At 41.2% G+C, this 22,559-nt stretch overlaps 2 protein-coding genes across 2 annotated transcripts in view; both read left to right on the top strand.

The window, feature by feature from the left end:
- Positions 1-22,559, top strand: part of LOC106609811 (protein Wnt-5b) — a 93,874-nt gene that overhangs the window by 70,419 nt on the left and 896 nt on the right. Inside the window, exon 5 of the mRNA XM_045722533.1 lies at positions 21,923-21,994. Within this exon, the coding sequence (XP_045578489.1) occupies positions 21,923-21,994 (72 nt within the window). The remainder of the gene's footprint in view (positions 1-21,922; positions 21,995-22,559) is intronic.
- The window catches only part of LOC106580685 (adiponectin receptor protein 2), a 97,181-nt gene continuing 92,755 nt past the window's right edge, over positions 18,134-22,559 (top strand). Inside the window, 1 exon segment of the mRNA XM_045722463.1 lies at positions 18,134-18,356. The gene's annotated coding sequence lies outside the window, so the exon portion shown is untranslated.

Below are 22,559 nucleotides of genomic sequence, written 5' to 3'. Positions count from 1 at the left end.
ACTACATATATGTTGTTATTAGTCTCTGTTCATGGTGTGAACTACATATATGTTGTTATTAGTCTCTGTTCATGGTGTGAACTACATATATGTTGTTATTAGTCTCTGTTCATGGTGTGAACTACATATATGTTGTTATTAGTCTCTGTTCATGGTGTGAACTACATATATTGTTGTTATTAGTCTCTGTTCATGGTGTGAACTACATATATGTTGTTATTAGTCTCTGTTCATGGTGTGAACTACATATATGTTGTTATTAGTCTCTGTTCATGGTGTGAACTACATATATGTTGTTATTAGTCTCTGTTCATGGTGTGAACTACATATATGTTGTTATTAGTCTCTGTTCATGGTGTGAACTACATATATGTTGTTATTAGTCTCTGTTCATGGTGTGAACTACATATATGTTGTTATTAGTCTCTGTTCATGGTGTGAACTACATATATGTTGTTATTAGTCTCTGTTCATGGTGTGAACTACATATATGTTGTTATTAGTCTCTGTTCATGGTGTGAACTACATATATGTTGTTATTAGTCTCTGTTCATGGTGTGAACTACATATATGTTGTTATTAGTCTCTGTTCATGGTGTGAACTACATATATGTTGTTATTAGTCTCTGTTCATGGTGTGAACTACATATATGTTGTTATTAGTCTCTGTTCATGGTGTGAACTACATATATGTTGTTATTAGTCTCTGTTCATGGTGTGAACTACATATATGTTGTTATTAGTCTCTGTTCATGGTGTGAACTACATATATGTTGTTATTAGTCTCTGTTCATGGTGTGAACTACATATATGTTGTTATTAGTCTCTGTTCATGGTGTGAACTACATATATGTTGTTATTAGTCTCTGTTCATGGTGTGAACTACATATATGTTGTTATTAGTCTCTGTTCATGGTGTGAACTACATATATGTGTTGTTATTAGTCTCTGTTCATGGTGTGAACTACATATATGTTGTTATTAGTCTCTGTTCATGGTGTGAACTACATATATGTTGTTATTAGTCTCTGTTCATGGTGTGAACTACATATATGTTGTTATTAGTCTCTGTTCATGGTGTGAACTACATATATGTTGTTATTAGTCTCTGTTCATGGTGTGAACTACATATATGTTGTTGTTATTAGTCTCTGTTCATGGTGTGAACTACATATATGTTGTTATTAGTCTCTGTTCATGGTGTGAACTACATATATGTTGTTATTAGTCTCTGTTCATGGTGTGAACTACATATATGTTGTTATTAGTCTCTGTTCATGGTGTGAACTACATATATGTTGTTATTAGTCTCTGTTCATGGTGTGAACTACATATATGTTGTTATTAGTCTCTGTTCATGGTGTGAACTACATATATGTTGTTATTAGTCTCTGTTCATGGTGTGAACTACATATATGTTGTTATTAGTCTCTGTTCATGGTGTGAACTACATATATGTTGTTATTAGTCTCTGTTCATGGTGTGAACTACATATATGTTGTTATTAGTCTCTGTTCATGGTGTGAACTACATATATGTTGTTATTAGTCTCTGTTCATGGTGTGAACTACATATATTTGTTGTTATTAGTCTCTGTTCATGGTGTGAACTACATATATGTTGTTATTAGTCTCTGTTCATGGTGTGAACTACATATATGTTGTTATTAGTCTCTGTTCATGGTGTGAACTACATATATGTTGTTATTAGTCTCTGTTCATGGTGTGAACTACATATATGTTGTTATTAGTCTCTGTTCATGGTGTGAACTACATATATGTTGTTATTAGTCTCTGTTCATGGTGTGAACTACATATATGTGTTGTTATTAGTCTCTGTTCATGGTGTGAACTACATATATGTTGTTATTAGTCTCTGTTCATGGTGTGAACTACATATATGTTGTTATTAGTCTCTGTTCATGGTGTGAACTACATATATGTTGTTGTTATTAGTCTCTGTTCATGGTGTGAACTACATATATGTTGTTATTAGTCTCTGTTCATGGTGTGAACTACATATATGTTGTTATTAGTCTCTGTTCATGGTGTGAACTACATATATGTTGTTATTAGTCTCTGTTCATGGTGTGAACTACATATATGTTGTTATTAGTCTCTGTTCATGGTGTGAACTACATATATGTTGTTATTAGTCTCTGTTCATGGTGTGAACTACATATATGTTGTTATTAGTCTCTGTTCATGGTGTGAACTACATATATTGTTGTTATTAGTCTCTGTTCATGGTGTGAACTACATATATGTTGTTATTAGTCTCTGTTCATGGTGTGAACTACATATATGTTGTTATTAGTCTCTGTTCATGGTGTGAACTACATATATGTTGTTATTAGTCTCTGTTCATGGTGTGAACTACATATATGTTGTTATTAGTCTCTGTTCATGGTGTGAACTACATATATGTTGTTATTAGTCTCTGTTCATGGTGTGAACTACATATATGTTGTTATTAGTCTCTGTTCATGGTGTGAACTACATATATGTTGTTATTAGTCTCTGTTCATGGTGTGAACTACATATATGTTGTTATTAGTCTCTGTTCATGGTGTGAACTACATATATGTTGTTATTAGTCTCTGTTCATGGTGTGAACTACATATATGTTGTTGTTATTAGTCTCTGTTCATGGTGTGAACTACATATATGTTGTTATTAGTCTCTGTTCATGGTGTGAACTACATATATGTTGTTATTAGTCTCTGTTCATGGTGTGAACTACATATATGTTGTTATTAGTCTCTGTTCATGGTGTGAACTACATATATGTTGTTATTAGTCTCTGTTCATGGTGTGAACTACATATATGTTGTTGTTATTAGTCTCTGTTCATGGTGTGAACTACATATATGTTGTTATTAGTCTCTGTTCATGGTGTGAACTACATATATGTTGTTATTAGTCTCTGTTCATGGTGTGAACTACATATATGTTGTTGTTATTAGTCTCTGTTCATGGTGTGAACTACATATATGTTGTTATTAGTCTCTGTTCATGGTGTGAACTACATATATGTTGTTATTAGTCTCTGTTCATGGTGTGAACTACATATATGTTGTTATTAGTCTCTGTTCATGGTGTGAACTACATATATGTTGTTATTAGTCTCTGTTCATGGTGTGAACTACATATATGTTGTTATTAGTCTCTGTTCATGGTGTGAACTACATATATGTTGTTATTAGTCTCTGTTCATGGTGTGAACTACATATATGTTGTTATTAGTCTCTGTTCATGGTGTGAACTACATATATGTTGTTATTAGTCTCTGTTCATGGTGTGAACTACATATATGTTGTTATTAGTCTCTGTTCATGGTGTGAACTACATATATGTTGTTATTAGTCTCTGTTCATGGTGTGAACTACATATATGTGTTGTTATTAGTCTCTGTTCATGGTGTGAACTACATATATGTTGTTATTAGTCTCTGTTCATGGTGTGAACTACATATATGTTGTTATTAGTCTCTGTTCATGGTGTGAACTACATATATTGTTGTTATTAGTCTCTGTTCATGGTGTGAACTACATATATGTGTTGTTATTAGTCTCTGTTCATGGTGTGAACTACATATATGTTGTTATTAGTCTCTGTTCATGGTGTGAACTACATATATGTTGTTATTAGTCTCTGTTCATGGTGTGAACTACATATATGTTGTTATTAGTCTCTGTTCATGGTGTGAACTACATATATGTTGTTATTAGTCTCTGTTCATGGTGTGAACTACATATATGTTGTTATTAGTCTCTGTTCATGGTGTGAACTACATATATGTTGTTATTAGTCTCTGTTCATGGTGTGAACTACATATATGTGTTGTTATTAGTCTCTGTTCATGGTGTGAACTACATATATGTTGTTATTAGTCTCTGTTCATGGTGTGAACTACATATATGTTGTTATTAGTCTCTGTTCATGGTGTGAACTACATATATGTTGTTATTAGTCTCTGTTCATGGTGTGAACTACATATATGTTGTTATTAGTCTCTGTTCATGGTGTGAACTACATATATGTTGTTATTAGTCTCTGTTCATGGTGTGAACTACATATATTGTTGTTATTAGTCTCTGTTCATGGTGTGAACTACATATATGTTGTTATTAGTCTCTGTTCATGGTGTGAACTACATATATGTTGTTATTAGTCTCTGTTCATGGTGTGAACTACATATATGTTGTTATTAGTCTCTGTTCATGGTGTGAACTACATATATTGTTGTTATTAGTCTCTGTTCATGGTGTGAACTACATATATGTTGTTATTAGTCTCTGTTCATGGTGTGAACTACATATATGTTGTTATTAGTCTCTGTTCATGGTGTGAACTACATATATGTTGTTATTAGTCTCTGTTCATGGTGTGAACTACATATATGTGTTGTTATTAGTCTCTGTTCATGGTGTGAACTACATATATGTTGTTATTAGTCTCTGTTCATGGTGTGAACTACATATATGTTGTTATTAGTCTCTGTTCATGGTGTGAACTACATATATGTTGTTATTAGTCTCTGTTCATGGTGTGAACTACATATATGTTGTTATTAGTCTCTGTTCATGGTGTGAACTACATATATGTTGTTGTTATTAGTCTCTGTTCATGGTGTGAACTACATATATGTTGTTATTAGTCTCTGTTCATGGTGTGAACTACATATATGTTGTTATTAGTCTCTGTTCATGGTGTGAACTACATATATGTTGTTATTAGTCTCTGTTCATGGTGTGAACTACATATATGTTGTTGTTATTAGTCTCTGTTCATGGTGTGAACTACATATATGTTGTTGTTATTAGTCTCTGTTCATGGTGTGAACTACATATATGTTGTTATTAGTCTCTGTTCATGGTGTGAACTACATATATGTTGTTATTAGTCTCTGTTCATGGTGTGAACTACATATATGTTGTTGTTATTAGTCTCTGTTCATGGTGTGAACTACATATATGTTGTTATTAGTCTCTGTTCATGGTGTGAACTACATATATGTTGTTGTTATTAGTCTCTGTTCATGGTGTGAACTACATATATGTTGTTATTAGTCTCTGTTCATGGTGTGAACTACATATATGTTGTTATTAGTCTCTGTTCATGGTGTGAACTACATATATGTTGTTATTAGTCTCTGTTCATGGTGTGAACTACATATATGTTGTTATTAGTCTCTGTTCATGGTGTGAACTACATATATGTTGTTATTAGTCTCTGTTCATGGTGTGAACTACATATATATTGTTGTTATTAGTCTCTGTTCATGGTGTGAACTACATATATGTTGTTATTAGTCTCTGTTCATGGTGTGAACTACATATATGTTGTTATTAGTCTCTGTTCATGGTGTGAACTACATATATGTTGTTATTAGTCTCTGTTCATGGTGTGAACTACATATATGTTGTTATTATTAGTCTCTGTTCATGGTGTGAACTACATATATGTTGTTATTAGTCTCTGTTCATGGTGTGAACTACATATATGTTGTTATTAGTCTCTGTTCATGGTGTGAACTACATATATGTTGTTATTAGTCTCTGTTCATGGTGTGAACTACATATATGTTGTTATTAGTCTCTGTTCATGGTGTGAACTACATATATTGTTGTTATTAGTCTCTGTTCATGGTGTGAACTACATATATGTTGTTATTAGTCTCTGTTCATGGTGTGAACTACATATATGTTGTTATTAGTCTCTGTTCATGGTGTGAACTACATATATGTTGTTATTAGTCTCTGTTCATGGTGTGAACTACATATATGTTGTTATTAGTCTCTGTTCATGGTGTGAACTACATATATGTTATTATTAGTCTCTGTTCATGGTGTGAACTACATATATGTTGTTATTAGTCTCTGTTCATGGTGTGAACTACATATATGTTGTTATTAGTCTCTGTTCATGGTGTGAACTACATATATGTTGTTATTATTAGTCTCTGTTCATGGTGTGAACTACATATATGTTGTTATTATTAGTCTCTGTTCATGGTGTGAACTACATATATGTTGTTATTAGTCTCTGTTCATGGTGTGAACTACATATATGTTGTTGTTATTAGTCTCTGTTCATGGTGTGAACTACATATATGTTGTTATTATTAGTCTCTGTTCATGGTGTGAACTACATATATGTTGTTATTAGTCTCTGTTCATGGTGTGAACTACATATATTGTTGTTATTAGTCTCTGTTCATGGTGTGAACTACATATATGTTGTTATTAGTCTCTGTTCATGGTGTGAACTACAGATATGTTGTTATTAGTCTCTGTTCATGGTGTGAACTACATATATGTTGTTATTAGTCTCTGTTCATGGTGTGAACTACATATATGTTGTTATTAGTCTCTGTTCATGGTGTGAACTACATATATGTTGTTATTATTAGTCTCTGTTCATGGTGTGAACTACAGATATGTTGTTATTAGTCTCTGTTCATGGTGTGAACTACATATATGTTGTTATTATTAGTCTCTGTTCATGGTGTGAACTACAAAAACACCACCGTTCACAAGTTTGGGGTCACTTAGAAATGTCCTTGTTTTTGAAAGAAATGCACGCTTTTTGTCCATTTAAAATAACATCACATTGATCAGAAGTACAGTGTAGACATTGTTGATGTTGTAAATGACTATTGTTGCTGGAAACGGCTGATTTTTAATGGAATATCTACATAGGCGTACAGAGGCCCATTATCAGCAACCATCACTCCTGTGTTTCAATGGCTCGTTGTTTTAGCTAATCCAAGTTTATCATTTTAAAGGCTAATGGATCATTAGAAAACCCTTTTCAGTTATGTTAGCACACCTAAAAACTGTTTTGATTAAAGAAGCAATAAAACAGTCCTTCTTTAGACTAGTTGAGTATCTGGAGCATCAGCATTTGTGGGTTCGATTACAGGCTCAAAATGGCCAGAAACAAAGACCTTTCTTCTGAAACTCGTCAGTCTATTCTTGTTCTGAGAAAAGATGGCTATTCCATGTGAGAAATTGCCAAGAAACTGAAGATCTTGTACAACACTGTGTACTACTCCCTTCACAGAACAGCGCAAACTGGCTCTAACCAGAATAGAAAGAGGAGTGTGAGATCCCGGTGCACAACTGAGCAAGAGGACAAGTACATTAGAGTGTCTAGTTTGAGAATCAGACGCCTCACAAGTCATCAACTGGCAGTTTCATTAAATAGTACCCGCAAAATACCGGTCTCAACGTCAACAGTGAAGAAGCGACTCCGGGATGCTGGCCTTCTAGGCAGAGTTCCTCTGTCCAATGTATGTGTTCTTTTGCCCATCTTAATCTTAAAATTCTTATGGCTTTATCTTTGCATCTCTGCCTATAAGGCCAGCATCCCGAGTCGCCTCTTCACTGTTGACGTTGAGACTGGTGTTCTTCAGGTGCAGTCGAAAGACCATCAAGCGCTATGATGAAACTGTCTCTCATGAGGACTGCCACAGGAAAGGAAGACCCAGAGTTACCTCTGCTGCAGAGGATAAGTTCATTGTAGTTACCAGCCTCAGAAATTGCAACCCAAATAAATGCTTCACAGAGTTCAAGTAACAGACACATCTCAACATCAACTGTTCAGAGGAGACTGCGTGAAACAGGCCTTCATGGTCGAATTGCTGCAAAGAAATCACTACTAAAGGACACCAAAAATAAGAAGAGACTTGTTTGGGCCAAGAAACACGAGCAATAGACATTAGACTGGTGGAAAACAGTAATTTGGTCGGATGAGTCCAAATTTGAGATTTTTGGTTCCAACCGCCGTGTCTTTGTGAGACACAGACTAGGTGAACGGATGATCTCCTCATGTGTGGTTCCCACCGTGAAGCATGGAGGAGGAGGTGTGATGTTGTGGGGGTGCTTTTCTAGTGACATTGTCTGTGATTTATTACGAATTCAAGGCCCACTTAACCGGCATGGCTACCACAGGATTCTGCACCGATATGCCATCTATCTGGTTTGCGCTTAGTGGGACTATCATTTGTTTTTCAACAGGACAATAACCCAAAACACTCCTTCAGGCTGTGTAAGGGCTATTTGACCAAGAAGGAGAGTGATGGAGTGCTGCATCAGATGACCTGGCCTCCATAATCACCCAATCTCAACCCAATTGAGATGGTTTGGGATGAGTTGGACTGCAGAGTGAAGGAAAAGCAGCCAACAAGTGCTCAGCATATGTGGGAACTCCTTCAAGACTGTTGGAAAAGCATTCCAGGTGAAGCTGGTTGAGAGAATGCCAAGAGTGTGTGAAGCTGTCATCAAGGCAAAGGGTGGCTACTTTGAAGAATCTAAAATCAAAAATATGTTTTTGGTTTTTTGGTTACGACATGATTCCATATGTTATTTCATACTGTTGATGTATTCACTATTATTATACAATGTAAAAAATAATGAAAAATAAAGAAAAACCCTTGAATGAGTCGGGTGTGTCCAAATTTTTGACTGGTACTGTATGTGTTGCCTACAGAACTATGTATTGTATATCCATCCAGGGGTCCACAAGGTTTGACTGACCGACACAAATGGAGGGAGAGGCAGAGAGAAAAGAAAGAGATAAAGAAACACTGTCTTTATTTGGACAGGAGGAGGGCCCAGAAACACAAGAGTAGCTCCTAGACAAGAAGGAAGCACTCTCAGTGCCTTTTACAACATCCCCATGGTTTGCTTAGAGAGAGAGAGAGAGAGAGAGAGAGAGAGAGAGAGAGAGAGAGAAAGAGAGAGAGAGAAAGAGAGAGAGAGAGAGATACATAGAGAGAGAGAGAGAGAGAGAGAGAGAGAGAGAGCGATACATAGAGAGAGAGAAAGAGAGAGAAAGAGAGAGAGAACTCCAAGGTTTGCTTAGCTTTGTAATTGTTGGTTTATTTTCGTGCAAGGTCAATATGTGAATGAGATCCTAGAGGAAACCCAAAGCTGGCTAAACTAACAAACTAAACTCCAGAGGACTGCTCTAAAACTCAGTCCCACATGGTACCCTTTTCCCACTCTCTCTGAGTGGACAAAACATTACAAACACCATCCTATATTGGGTTGCACCCCCTTTTGCCTTCAGAACAGCCTCAATTCACGGACGGGGCATGGACTGTACAAGATGTCTAAAGTGTTCCACAGGGATGCTGGCCCATGTTGACTCCAATGCTTCCCACAGCTGTGTAAAGTTGTCTGGATGTCCTTTGGGTGGTGGACCGTTCTTGATACACACGGGGAAACTGTTGAGCGTGAAAAGCCCAGTAGCATTGCAGTTATTGACTCAAACCGGTGCGCCTGGCACCTACTACCATACCCCGTTCAAAGGCACTTCAATTTACCCTCTGAATGGCACATATATACAATCCATGGCTCAAAATATTTCTTTAGCCTTCATCTACACTGATTGAAGTGGATTTAACAAGTGACATCAATAAGGGATTTTTGATCAAGGCCATACGAGGTCAAAAGTAGTGCACTATATAGGGAATAGGGCTCTGGTCTAAAGTAGTGCACTATATAGGGAATAGGGCTCTCGTCTAAAGTAGTGCACTATATAGGGAATAGGGTGTCATTTGGGACGCAGTCTAAAACTCTACCATGACTGGATGTCTAAGGGAAGCAACACACACACACACACACACACACACACACACACACACACACACACACACACACACACACACACACACACACACACACACACACACACACACACACACACACACACACACACACACACACAGTATGCTCCCGGCAATGTTTGTGTGAGTTGAAGTGGCTCCTCTGTAATTGCCAGGCAGGGTAGAGTAGGGGTAGGGACAGGTAGGGTAGGGGGGTAGGCTAGGCACGGGTAGGGTAGGGGAAGGGACGGGTAGGGTAGGGACAGGTTGGGTAGGGGCCCGGTGGGGTAGGGTAGGGGGAGGAACGGGTAGGGATTAGTGTAGGGGGTAGGGTAGGGACAGGTAGGGTAGGGTGCTGGGATGGGTAGGGGTTAGGGGTAGGGTAGGGGTTAGGGCTGGGTTTGGGGGTAGGGACAGGTAGGGTGGCGGAAGGGGTAGGGACGGGTAGGGTAGGGCTGGGTTTGGGGGTAGGGACAGGTAGGGTAGGGGAAAGGGTAGTGTAGGGTTAGGGGTAGGGGTTGGGGTTAGGACTGGGTTTGGGGGTAGGGACAGGTAGGTAGGGGTAGGGGTAGTGTAGGGTTAGGGGTAGGGTTGGGGTGGGCTGGGTTTGGGGGTAGGGGTAAATAATTTATTGGGAGCACCAAATGGCCTCTGCTCTGCTGCAGCCTGTAGAGTGTGTGTGTGTGTGTGTGTGTGTGTGTGTGTGTGTGTGTGTGTGTGTGTGTGTGTGTGTGTGTGTGTGTGTGTGTGTGTGTGTGTGTGTGTGTGTGTGTGTGTGTGTGTGTGTGTGTGTGTGTGTGCTGTCAGTGGGGCTAACACCCTTGGAGTCTGGTGGGGTCAAAAGGTCACCGAACATTCCTCAGAGGTAACGGGGCCACTCACCCCGACCCACTGCCCAAATCCACAGTTAGTTATAGAGACTGAACCACTGCCTGAATCCACAGCTAGTTATAGAGACTGAACCACTGCCTGAATCCACAGTTAGTTATAGAGACTGAACCACTGCCTGAATCCACAGTTAGTTATAGAGACTGAACCACTGCCTGAATCCACAGTTAGTTATAGAGACTGAACCACTGCCTGAATCCACAATTAGCTATAGAGATTGAACCACTGCCCAAATCCACAGCTAGTTATAGTGACTTAACCACTGCCTGTATCCACAGTTAGTTATAGAGACTTAACCACTGCCTGTATCCACAGTTAGTTACAGAGACTGAACCACTGCCTGAATCCACAGTTAGTTATAGAGACTGAACCACTGCCTGAATCCACAGTTAGTTATAGAGACTTAACCACTGCCTGAATCCACAGTTAGTTATAGAGACTGAACCACTGCCTGAATCCACAGTTAGTTATAGAGACTGAACCACTGCCTGAATCCACCGTTAGTTATAGAGACTGAACCACTGCCTGAATCCACAGTTAGTTATAGAGACTGAACCACTGCCTGAATCCACAGTTAGTTATAGAGACTGAACCACTGCCTGAATCCACAGCTAGTTATAGAGACTGAACCACTGCCTGTATCCACAGTTAGTTATAGAGACTGAACCACTGCCTGAATCCACAGTTAGTTATAGAGACTGAACCACTGCCTGAATCCACAGTTAGTTATAGAGACTGAACCACTGCCTGAATCCACAGTTAGTTACAGAGACTGAACCACTGCCTGAATCCACCGTTAGTTATAGAGACTGAACCACTGCCTGAATCCACCGTTAGTTATAGAGACTGAACCACTGCCTGTATCCACAGTTAGTTATAGAGACTGAACCACTGCCTGAATCCACAGCTAGTTATAGAGACTGAACCACTGCCTGAATCCACAGTTAGTTATAGAGACTGAACCACTGCCTGAATCCACAGTTAGTTACAGAGACTGAACCACTGCCTGAATCCACAGTTAGTTATAGAGACTGAACCACTGCCTGTATCCACAGTTAGTTATAGAGACTGAACCACTGCCTGCCTTGGTTTATACTGGAACTGACATTTCGAGGCCGATTTGATTTCTTATTCCTTTCATCTCCCCTCTCCTTTCTCGCCCTCCCGAGATGACCCGAGGTTTTCAAAAGAACCGATGGAGAGAGGAAGCTTACTGGTCTCAGCCTGCTCCTGCCCACCCTCCTGTCTAAGAGCTGAGGATGTGTTTTGAGAAGTGAGTCTCCGTATTGTGTGTCCATGTGTGTAAGCTAAAAGCGTTAATACCTCTGTAAAACAAATACACTACAAAATTCACTACCTACAGAGAAAGAACTCTGGAGCTTGTAGAACCTCACAGTTCAGAGGAGAGGCTAGGAGCATTATAGTCTTGACAGTCAATTTCACCTCAAGACTAATGCTATTCAGAGTAGAGAGGAAGAGAGGGAGAATGAGCAAGGACAGAGAGATAGAGAGGTGGAAAGGCAGAGAGGAGCAGAGAGAGAGGGTGTGAAAGGCAGAGAGGACAGAGAGAGAGGGTGTGAAAGGCAGAGAGAGGACAGAGAGAGAGGAAAGGCAGAGAGGACAGAGAGAGAGGTGAAAGCAGTAGAGGACAGAGAGAGGAAAGGCAGGAGAGGACAGAGAGAGAGGTGTGGGAGGCAGAGAGGACAGAGAGAGAGAGAGGCAGGGCAGAGAGGACAGAGAGAGAGAGGTGGGAAAGGTAGAGAGAGAGAGAGGGTGGGAAAGAGAGGACACAGAGAGAGGGTGTGAAAGGTGCAGAGAGACAGAGAGAGAGGGGTGAAAGGCAGAGAGGGCAGAGAGAGAGAGGGTGGAGCAGTAGAGAGCACAGAGAGAGAGAGGGTGTGTAAACTGGAGAGAGGACAAAGGGTGTTTGCGGCGATGCCCTTTGGACACATCCTGTGGTTATTAATGCCCTCAATCGCTTATCACTCTCCCCATCCCTCTTTCTCTCATCCTCCCATCCCCTTCTCTCCATCCCCCCTCTTCTCTCTCATCCCTCATCCCTCTTTTTCTCCCATCCCCTCTTCTCTCTCATCCCTCCATCCCTCTTTCTCTCCCATCCCTCTCTCTCTCATCCCTCCATCCCTCTTCTCTCCCATCCCTCTTCTCTTCATCCCTCCATCCCTCTTTCTCTATCCTCTTCTCTCTCTCCTCTGTCCGAAGAACTGACACTTGGGAAAAGTACTGCACTATATAGAATAGATACCCATTGGGAGCGAAGCCACCTCACTTCTTTTCTCTCTCTCTCCCCTCAACCCTCCCTCCACTATTAAAATAAATTCATGTATTAAATCCAAATCACACCCTATTCCCTTATCCCTACTGGCTTTACTAGAGCTTCTATGGACCTGGTCTACAATGCAACCATATAGGAATAGGTGCCATTTAGATGCAGAGGTGTGTGTGTCTGGTGTGGTCAATCTGCCTCGTGGTACCAGTACAGAGGTCATCTAATCTGAGATTGCTGAACATGTGTGTGTGGTGGTTCTAAGCAGACCGGCCTCGTGGTACCAGCAATGAGGATTTAACTGAGGTCTGTTGGAACATGTGTAGGTCTCCCATACATACTACACTGTTATAGCCTCACCCCATACATACTACACTGTTATAGACACACACCCTGCCATCACACTAGCTACTGTACCCCTGTATAGGACCATACATACTACACTGTTATAGCCTCACCCCATACATACTACACTGTTATAGCCTCACCCCCATAAATACTACACTGTTATAGCCACACCCCCATACATACTACACTGTTATAGCCTCGCCCCCATACATACTACACTGTTATAGCCTCACCCCCTGCCATCACACTAGCTACTGTACCCCTGTATAGGACCATACATACTACACTGTTATAGACAGACCCCCTGCCATCACACTAGCTACTGTACCCCTGTATAGGGCCATACATACTACAGTGTTATAGACACACCCCCATACATACTACACTGTTATAGCCACACCCCCATACATACTACACTGTTATAGCCACACCCCCATACATACTACACTGTTATAGCCAAACCCCCTGCCATCACACTAGCTACTGTATCCCTGTATAGGACCATACATACTACACTGTTATAGCCTCACCCCCTGCCATCACACTAGCTACTGTACCCCTGTATAGGACCATACATACTACACTGTTATAGACACACCCCCATACATACTACACTGTTATAGCCACAACCCATACATACTACACTGTTATAGCCACACCCCCATACATACTACACTTTTATAGCCACACCCCCTGCCATCACACTAGCTACTGTACCCCTGTATAGGACCATACATACTACACTGTTATGGACACACCCCCATACATACTACACTGTTATAGCCTCGCCCCCATACATACTACACTGTTATAGCCTCACCCCCATACATACTACACTGTTATAGCCTCACCCCCTGCCATCACACTAGCTACTGTATCCCTGTATAGGACCATACATACTACACTGTTATAGACACACCCCCATACATACTACACTGTTATAGACACACCCCATACATACTACACTGTTATAGCCTCACCCCCATACATACTACACTGTTATAGCCTCACCCCCTGCCATCACACTAGCTACTGTACCCCTGTATAGGACCATACATACTACACTGTTATAGCCTCACCCCCATACATACTACACTGTTATAGCCTCACCCCCTGCCTTCACACTAGCTACTGTACCCCTGTATAGGACCATACATACTACACTGTTATAGCCACACCCCCATACATACTACACTGTTATAGCCTCACCCCCTGCCATCACACTAGCTACTGTACCCCTGTATAGGACCATACATACTACACTGTTATAGCCTCACCCCATACATACTACACTGTTATAGCCACACCCCCATACATACTACACTGTTATAGACACACCCCCTGCCATCACACTAGCTACTGTATCCCTGTATAGGACCATACATACTACACTGTTATAGCCACACCCCCATACATACTACACTGTTATAGCCTCACCCCCTGCCATCACACTAGCTACTGTACCCCTGTATAGGACCATACATACTACACTGTTATAGCCACACCCCCTGCCATCACACTAGCTACTGTACCACTGTATAGGACCATACATACTACACTGTTATAGACACACCCCCATACATACTACACTGTTATAGCCTCACCCCCATACATACTACACTGTTATAGCCTCACCCCCATACATACTACACTGTTATAGCCTCACCCCCTGCCATCACACTAGCTACTGTACCCCTGTATAGGACCATACATACTACACTGTTATAGACACACCCCCATACATACTACACTGTTATAGCCTCACCCCCATACATACTACACTGTTATAGCCTCACCCCCTGCCATCACACTAGCTACTGTACCCTTGTATAGGACCATACATACTACACTGTTATACCCTCACCCCCATACATACTACACTGTTATAGCCTCACCCCCTGCCATCACACTAGCTACTGTACCCCTGTATAGGACCATACATACTACACTGTTATACCCTCACCCCCATACATACTACACTGTTATAGACACACCCCTGCCACCACACTAGCTACTGTACCCCTGTATAGGACCATACATACTACACTGTTATAGACACACCCCCATACATACTACACTGTTATAGCCTCACCCCCATACATACTACACTTATGACACCACACTAGCCCTCATAGAAATAAAATGACAAGAATGGGCTTCTATGCTCTGCCCATTTTAGATTTAGTTAAACTGTAGATATAGAAATCTGTTCTAGGAATTATTTTTCTGCTGCTTTAGAAATTCTCAGAGGGGAGAGAGCAGAGTCTTCTATTTACAACGAAGGGCTATGAAAGAAAGCAAAGGCCAACCCTGATGGAATCGATGGGGGAATTATTGTCATTGTTCCATTGCATTGTGATCAGAGATTGAGGTGTGTTCATAACAGCATACAGGGAGCTTAAGCAGCAGGTATTAAACCTATATTTAGGGCAGTGACTCTCTATATCTCTTCCTCTCTCATCCCTGCCTCCCCCCTCCATCTCTCTCAATTCAATTCAATGGGGTGTTATTGGCATGGGAAACATATGTTTACATTGCCAAAGCAAGTGAAATAAACAATTAACAAAGGTGAGAATTAACAAATGTAACAACATCAACAATACACTATTAGAAATGAACTCTCTCTCTCATCCCTGCCCCCCCTCTCTATATTTCTCTCTCTGTCTCTCTCTTTATCTTTCTCTCTGTCTCTCTCTCCGTCTCTGTCTCTGTCCTCTCCCTCTCATCCCCCTCTCTCTCTCTCGCCTTTAAGTTCTCACCTTTTTTAATTGCCATTGAGTCCTCTGAAATCCCACCCTCCATGACTGTGTGCTTTCTCTCCTCCTCCAGATCCAAATGAGTTGGATTACTTTGTTTGTGTGCTTCGTCAGCATAGTGGTATCTATGTTTCCAATCACATACACACATACCCAGCAGATCTGACAACGGACACATTTCACTGTCTGATAGAATCATCAATAATTTAGTGGGATTTGGAGGAAAGTGTCACACCCTGATCTGTTTCACCTGTCTTGTGCTTGTCTCCACCCCACTCCAGGTGTCGCCCATCTTCCCCATTATCCCCTGTGCATTTACACCTGTGTTTTCTGTTTGTCTGTTGCCAGTTCGTCTTGTCTCGTCAAGCCTACCAGCCTTTTTCCCCTGCTCCTGTTTTTCTCTCTAGTCCCTGTTTTCTAGGTTTCCCGGTTTTGACCATTCTGCCTGCCATGAGCCTGCCTGCCATTCTGTACCTTGTGACACTGCCCTGGATTACTGACCTCTGCCTGCCCTTGACTTGTCGTTTGCCTGCACCCTGTTTTTGTAATAAAGTTTTGTACTTTGAACTATCTGTACCTGGGTCTTATCCTGAGGTCTGATAGGAAGTAGTCCAACTTTATTGATAAGCAACATATGTTTACTTATTGACTACTTTGAGCCATCCAAGCTGTAAACCTAACTGTTAACTATGGATCACCTGTAGGGGCCAAATAAGGTGTTACGGAAACAACCAATCACAACCCCAGTCTGGCTTGGATACCCTCCATTAACCCTGACTCCTGGCTGCCTGCTTCCCAGACTGGCTGAACAGGTAATGGCTGGAGGGTTAGCTGTGTGTGTGTGTGTGTGTGTGTGTGTGTGTGTGTGTGTGTGTGTGTGTGTGTGTGTGTGTGTGTGTGTGTGTGTGTGTGTGTGTGTGTGTGTGTGTGTGTGTGTGTGTGTGTGTGTGTTCAGGTAATGGCTGGAGGGTTAGCTGTGGGCTGTTTTTCCAGCTGGCGGATTGTCAGGCAAAACTCCTTGTTCCTTTGGACCAGCCTTTGGACCTATACAACACAGCACACATTGACAACACTTCATACCGGATCATTACCATGCTAAATGAAGCAAATGCTTAAATACTCTGTCTACGGTGTAGCTGCATGCTCTGCCTGAGTTTTGTAACAATACTGTAGGCTACTGTGGCCGACCGGTCCTGCTGGATCATAGGCCTTATGCCCAACCACATAAAGCTATAAATGCCCTCTGCACTCAATGGGGTGTGTGTGTGTGTGTGTGTGTGTGTGTGTGTGTGTGTGTGTGTGTGTGTGTGTGTGTGTGTGTGTGTGTGTGTGTGTGTGTGTGAGTCCTGACGTCATGTCCCGGGCCAGAAGTGGGGTGATCAGAATCAAACATGTGTAGTCATTGAGTTTGAATGGTATTATCATACTTTTACAGCATCTGATAGGAAGCCAAATGCAGTTAGAGCCACACATCCATGATAGGTTTTGTGTGTGAGTAAAAGACTAATGTACATACTGTGGGAAAATCACCACTATTTCCCCACAATTCGAACCTAACCTTATAACCCTCCGTTTACGACTGAATCTTAAGTGGTAGCCTACTGAATTATTGAATCGTTGTCAATTGTGTTTGGGCTCCTGAGTGGCGCAGTGGTCTAAGGCACTGCATCTCAGTGCTAGAGGTGTCACAACAGACTCTGGTTTGATTCCAGGCTGTATCACCAACGGCTGTGATTTGGAGTCCCATAGGGCGGGCACACAACTGGCCCAGTGTTGTTAGGGTTTGGCCGGGGTAGGCTGTCATTGTTTATAAGAATTTGTACTTAACTGACTTGCCTAGTTGAATGAAGGTTAAATAAAACAAGGGGATACAAAGGACTGTGACGTCAGGCACTGTGAATGTTACATTTTACATTTTTACATTTTAGTCATTTAGCAGACGCTCTTATCCAGAGCGACTTACAGTAGTGAATGCATACATTTCATACATTTTTTTTTCTTCTTCCGCGTACTGGTCCCCCGTGGGAATCGAACCCACAACCCTGGCGTTGCAAACACCATGCTCTACCAACTGAGCCACACGGGACTACATGTTGAAATACAATAGAAATACATGTCATAAGTCCTATGTAATGTCAAGGTATTTTCCTGGGATCATGTTTTGTGGTTGTTGATATAGGCTGTTACACAAAATCCGAGAACTACAGGTCCCGTCAAACCTGTTAGCATACACTTCCGTCTCCTCAACTGTTGGCCACCTGTTCCCGTTAGAGCATTCTGATTGGTTTAGGTGCGCTCACGCGAGGGCGTCACACAGAACGCTAGGACATCAGCGAGTAAAGTCAAGTCAGCCTTCAGAAATTCAGAATCGCGTAGAGAGCCGTGGAAGAAATTGACCGAGTCGTGGCTACTCTTTGGGAACAACCTAGGGCCAAAAGGACAGCGTCTCCGCACTTTACGACAAGGTACATTTAGTAGTTGTCATTACATTTTATCGGGTATTTCAGTTGTTTAGCTAGATTTACAGTAACGTATTTTTGGAATAACAGTCCTAGCTATCCAGGTTTCCTCTGCATCCAGTGACGCACTGCATAGCTAGCTTGAGCTGGCACAACATCATCCGTCGGTAAGCTGCTAGTGGTAGCTACTAGCCTTTGAGCTCTTGCCTGGGCTAGATTGAGCCAGTTGTTGAAAAAGACAACGTGTGGTTGTTTTTCAAAAGGTATGTAGCTAACTACTGTAACGTCGGTAAGCTGCTAGTGGAACAACATCTGTCAACAAAGTGTTGCCCTGGTTCCTTCAAAGGCGACGCTTCGTTCAGAAATGTCAGTGCATTGAAGGGTAGTTATTAAACACTACATCATATCTCAGATTTTGTTGGCGCTGTGGTCGATAACATTGTTGTAAATTAGAAACCTCGTCTGTTTTTTTTTTTGTCCGCCAATTATTAATGTGTAAGGATGGATTTACATTGATATGATGATTTTAAAATGCCAGAGAGCTGTAGTTTGGATTTCTTTGTCTCGCAGCGCTACACCAGTGGTGTACTAGCGAGCTGGCTGGATCAGGCTAAGCCAGTGGTCAAATGTTTCTGCTACTTTCTAGTAGCTAACCTTACTGCTTTATTTTAGCTTCTTAGCCAACCTCAAATTATAGCTTAATATCTTAACAAGCAGCAATTGAAATACAAATTTTCAACATGTTATGACTAGGTTGCTAACTATCCTCAAGTGAATGTGTTTTGAACGGTCTCACAGCACTCCTTTGTTTGCCTCAGTAGCATTGATGAGGTGGTGATGGAATAAGGCTGACTGACAGCTGTGGTATATCAGACCATATACCACGGGTATGACAACATTTATTTTTACTCCTAATTATGTTGGTAACCAGTTTCTAATAGCAATGAGGCACCTCGGGGTTTTTAATATTTAACCTTTATTTAACTAGATAAGTCAGTTAAGAACAAGTTCTTATTTACAATGATGGTCTACTGGGGAACAGTGGCTCCCTGGTAAGACAGATTTTTATCTTGTCAGCTCAGGGATTCGATCCAGCAGCCTTTTGGTTATTGGCCCAACGCTCACTTCATAAATGTTTAATATTTTTATTAAAACTGAATAATGGCTACCTGCCACCTAAAATACCACGGCTAAGGGCTGTATCCAGGCACTCCGCGATGTGTCGTGCATAAGAACAGCCCTTAGCCGTGGTATATTGGCTATATACCACACCTCCTCAGGCCTTAAGTAGCTAATGTTTTTAACTGTGAAGACACCGAATATGTTGGTGTAAACAGAATAATCTCTTATCATAGTCATTTTGATTTCTTGCTAGGTATAGATGTTTTTTGAATATGCAATGTTTTTGTTGTGGTGTTGGTACATTTGTACACGTGGTCCACTAGGATCTATAAATATCCATAGATGGGTTAGCTGAGAATGTCACGAAAACGACGAGCACGCTTTAATGAGGCAGAAGTCCGTGGGTTGTAGTGATCTGGATGGCCAGATAGCTGACAACAATGACAATAAACAGCTATGCTGGCAATAGGAAGGAGCTAGTTTCATCTTGTTTTTGACTAATTTCATGCCAATTCTAATATGGCTAAAATTCGCTAGCTAGATATACATGGTTACAGTTGCTGGTTATGAGACAACAAGTGCTCATTGTGCCAATTTGTTTGTTTTCATTAAACATTGGACACTAAATATAGCATGCATGTTGTCAACAGTCTAAGCCAACCCGTCTGTTTTGACCCATAGTTGCGCAGGCATCAGTTTTGTTGCTAAACAACACAATAGGCCCAGCGTCGTCCGGGTTAGGGTTTGGCCGGGGTAGGCCCTCATTGTAAATAAGAATTTGTTCTTAACTAACGTGCCTAGTTAAATAAAGGTAAAATAAAAAAAGCACAATGATGAAGTCTGTGGGGGACTATCGCATTCAAAAGGCATCCATCGCGCTCTCCCAGAATTCTGCGTTCAGCCAATCGGGTTGCAGCAATCTGTTTTTCACACCTCACCGAAGGCATTTTTTAAAATTTAAATGTTAAATTTAACCTTTATTTAATTAGGCAAGTGAATTAAGAACAAATTGTTATTTACAATGACGGCCTACCCCGGCCAAACCTGGAAGAAGCTGGGCCAATTGTGCGCCGCCCTATTGGACTCCCAATCACGGCCGGATGTGATGCAGCCTGGATTCAAACCAGGGACTGCAGTGACGCCTCTTGTACTGAGATGCAGAAGGCATAAAAGAAAGAACCCCTGGTCTGATGGTTTCAAAATAAAAGTTGTGCTTACTAAACATAGTTTTAAATTACATGTGTTGGATTTGTTGTCATGAACTCGTTTACAGAACATTCAGTTTTAATAAAAAAATATTAAACATTTATGAAGTGAAATTATAAAGTTAAAATGAGATTTACAGTAGAATTCACCCTATATGTTAATTTTTTGGGGGGGAGCGACCTCGACTTTGAATCCACTGGTAGGCTTGTGACTTTCCATGTCAGAATAGCATTAGCAGGATCAGTCGGTCTGTGTAAGGTCAGGTACTGTCCTGGTAACCACCACGTTTTTGGATTATGGTACAGAGCTCGTTATTTGCTTGACAGGGGGCGGGGTTAGTTTTGTGGTTGACAGGTCAGTCGTTGCCATGTCAACCAGCTAGGCATATACTTAACCTCATTAGCTAGGAACCTCAGGATCTTTAATATTTAATTTATTTTGAAATGGATGCAAGCTCTGCTGATGAGCTGTCAGTAGTGCGCTGTAGTCCACCATCTAAACAAGATATAATATTTCATTGTTGGTTGGGGTAACTTGAATTAGTCCACACAGTAACTAGCTACATCTAATTTTATTCCCAAGAGACTTGAAGTAAGACTGTAGTCAGTGTACAGGGTGTTCAGTGTAAAGCCGTAGCCAAACTAACACCAGCATCCATCATCCTTCCAAACATTAGCTCCAGTAAATCATCTCTGGCGTGGGCTGTAGCCTGTGTTGGAACTGATAAAAGCTTGTCTTTGCTGAGAGGAGAGAGGACGCGTAACACACACAGCTGCTTAGTGACGTCTTATTGATGTAGAGGAGATAATAAACTGACAAAACGGAGCCGTTTTTAATATGCATGGTAATATTTCTCCATCACCAAGTCCCCGGTCACGGTGATGTGTAGCTCCTCTGCTTGGTGGTTAGTAAGGGGAGACAGAGATGAGTCATCACCCAGGTTCCTAAACCTGCCCCCACCATGGTGTTAAATCATAATCACTCAACTAAACCTTTATTTACCCTGATTACATGGTCCTGTTCTAACTCAGATGTTTATGAAGCTAATGAGTTATGCAGTTAGTAAGAACGCCAGGCTGTTTTCTTCCCGGCTGGGGATTGTAGGGAAGGACAGCAATGGGGGGACTTGTTGTTTTTCATGGACAACCAGAACTTGTAGTTCAGAAAGACTTTCTGAGGGCTACTTAGCCTAAGGGTCTGTGTGAGCTGCGTCAGTCAGGTGTGTGTGTGTGTGGCTGCGTCAGGTGTGTGAGCTGCGTCAGGTGCGTGAGCTGCGTCAGGTGCGTGAGCTGCGTCAGGTGCGTGAGCTGCGTCAGGTGTGTGTGTTTTGTAAGCTTTCTGGTTAAAGGGATCAGTCACACATGGCCAGCAGAAGCTATAGCAAACAGACAGCAGTAGGATCCAGAGATGCTGTGGTCTGTCCACATGGCACCCCTATTTAATGCACATAGAAGACCTGACACATGGACAGGGAACTGAATGGCTCTACAACTACCATTAACTATTCAGCCTATACCTGATAGTGACAGGACAAATGACACCCCATTCTCCTAGTGCACTAGTTTTGACCAGATCTCTAGGTAGGGTATAGACTGCCAAATCAAATCACATTTTATTGGTCACATACACATGTTTAGCAGGTGTTATTGCGAGTGTAGTGAAATGTTTCTGTTCCTAGCTCCAACAGTGCAGTAATATCTAACAATTCACAACAATACACACACATCTAATGTAAAATAATGCAATTAAGAATATATAAATATTAGGATGAGCAATGTCTGAGTGGCATTGACTAGAATACAGTAGAATAGGATACAGTATATACATGAGATGAGTTAAGCAAAAATATGTGAACATTATTAAAGTGACTAGTGTTCCATT

The sequence above is a fragment of the Salmo salar genome, chromosome ssa07, assembly GCF_905237065.1.
Source record: "Salmo salar chromosome ssa07, Ssal_v3.1, whole genome shotgun sequence".
Lineage (NCBI taxonomy): Eukaryota > Metazoa > Chordata > Actinopteri > Salmoniformes > Salmonidae > Salmo > Salmo salar.
Note: the sequence above shows the minus strand (reverse complement) of the source record. Positions and strands in the feature narration are given on the sequence as shown.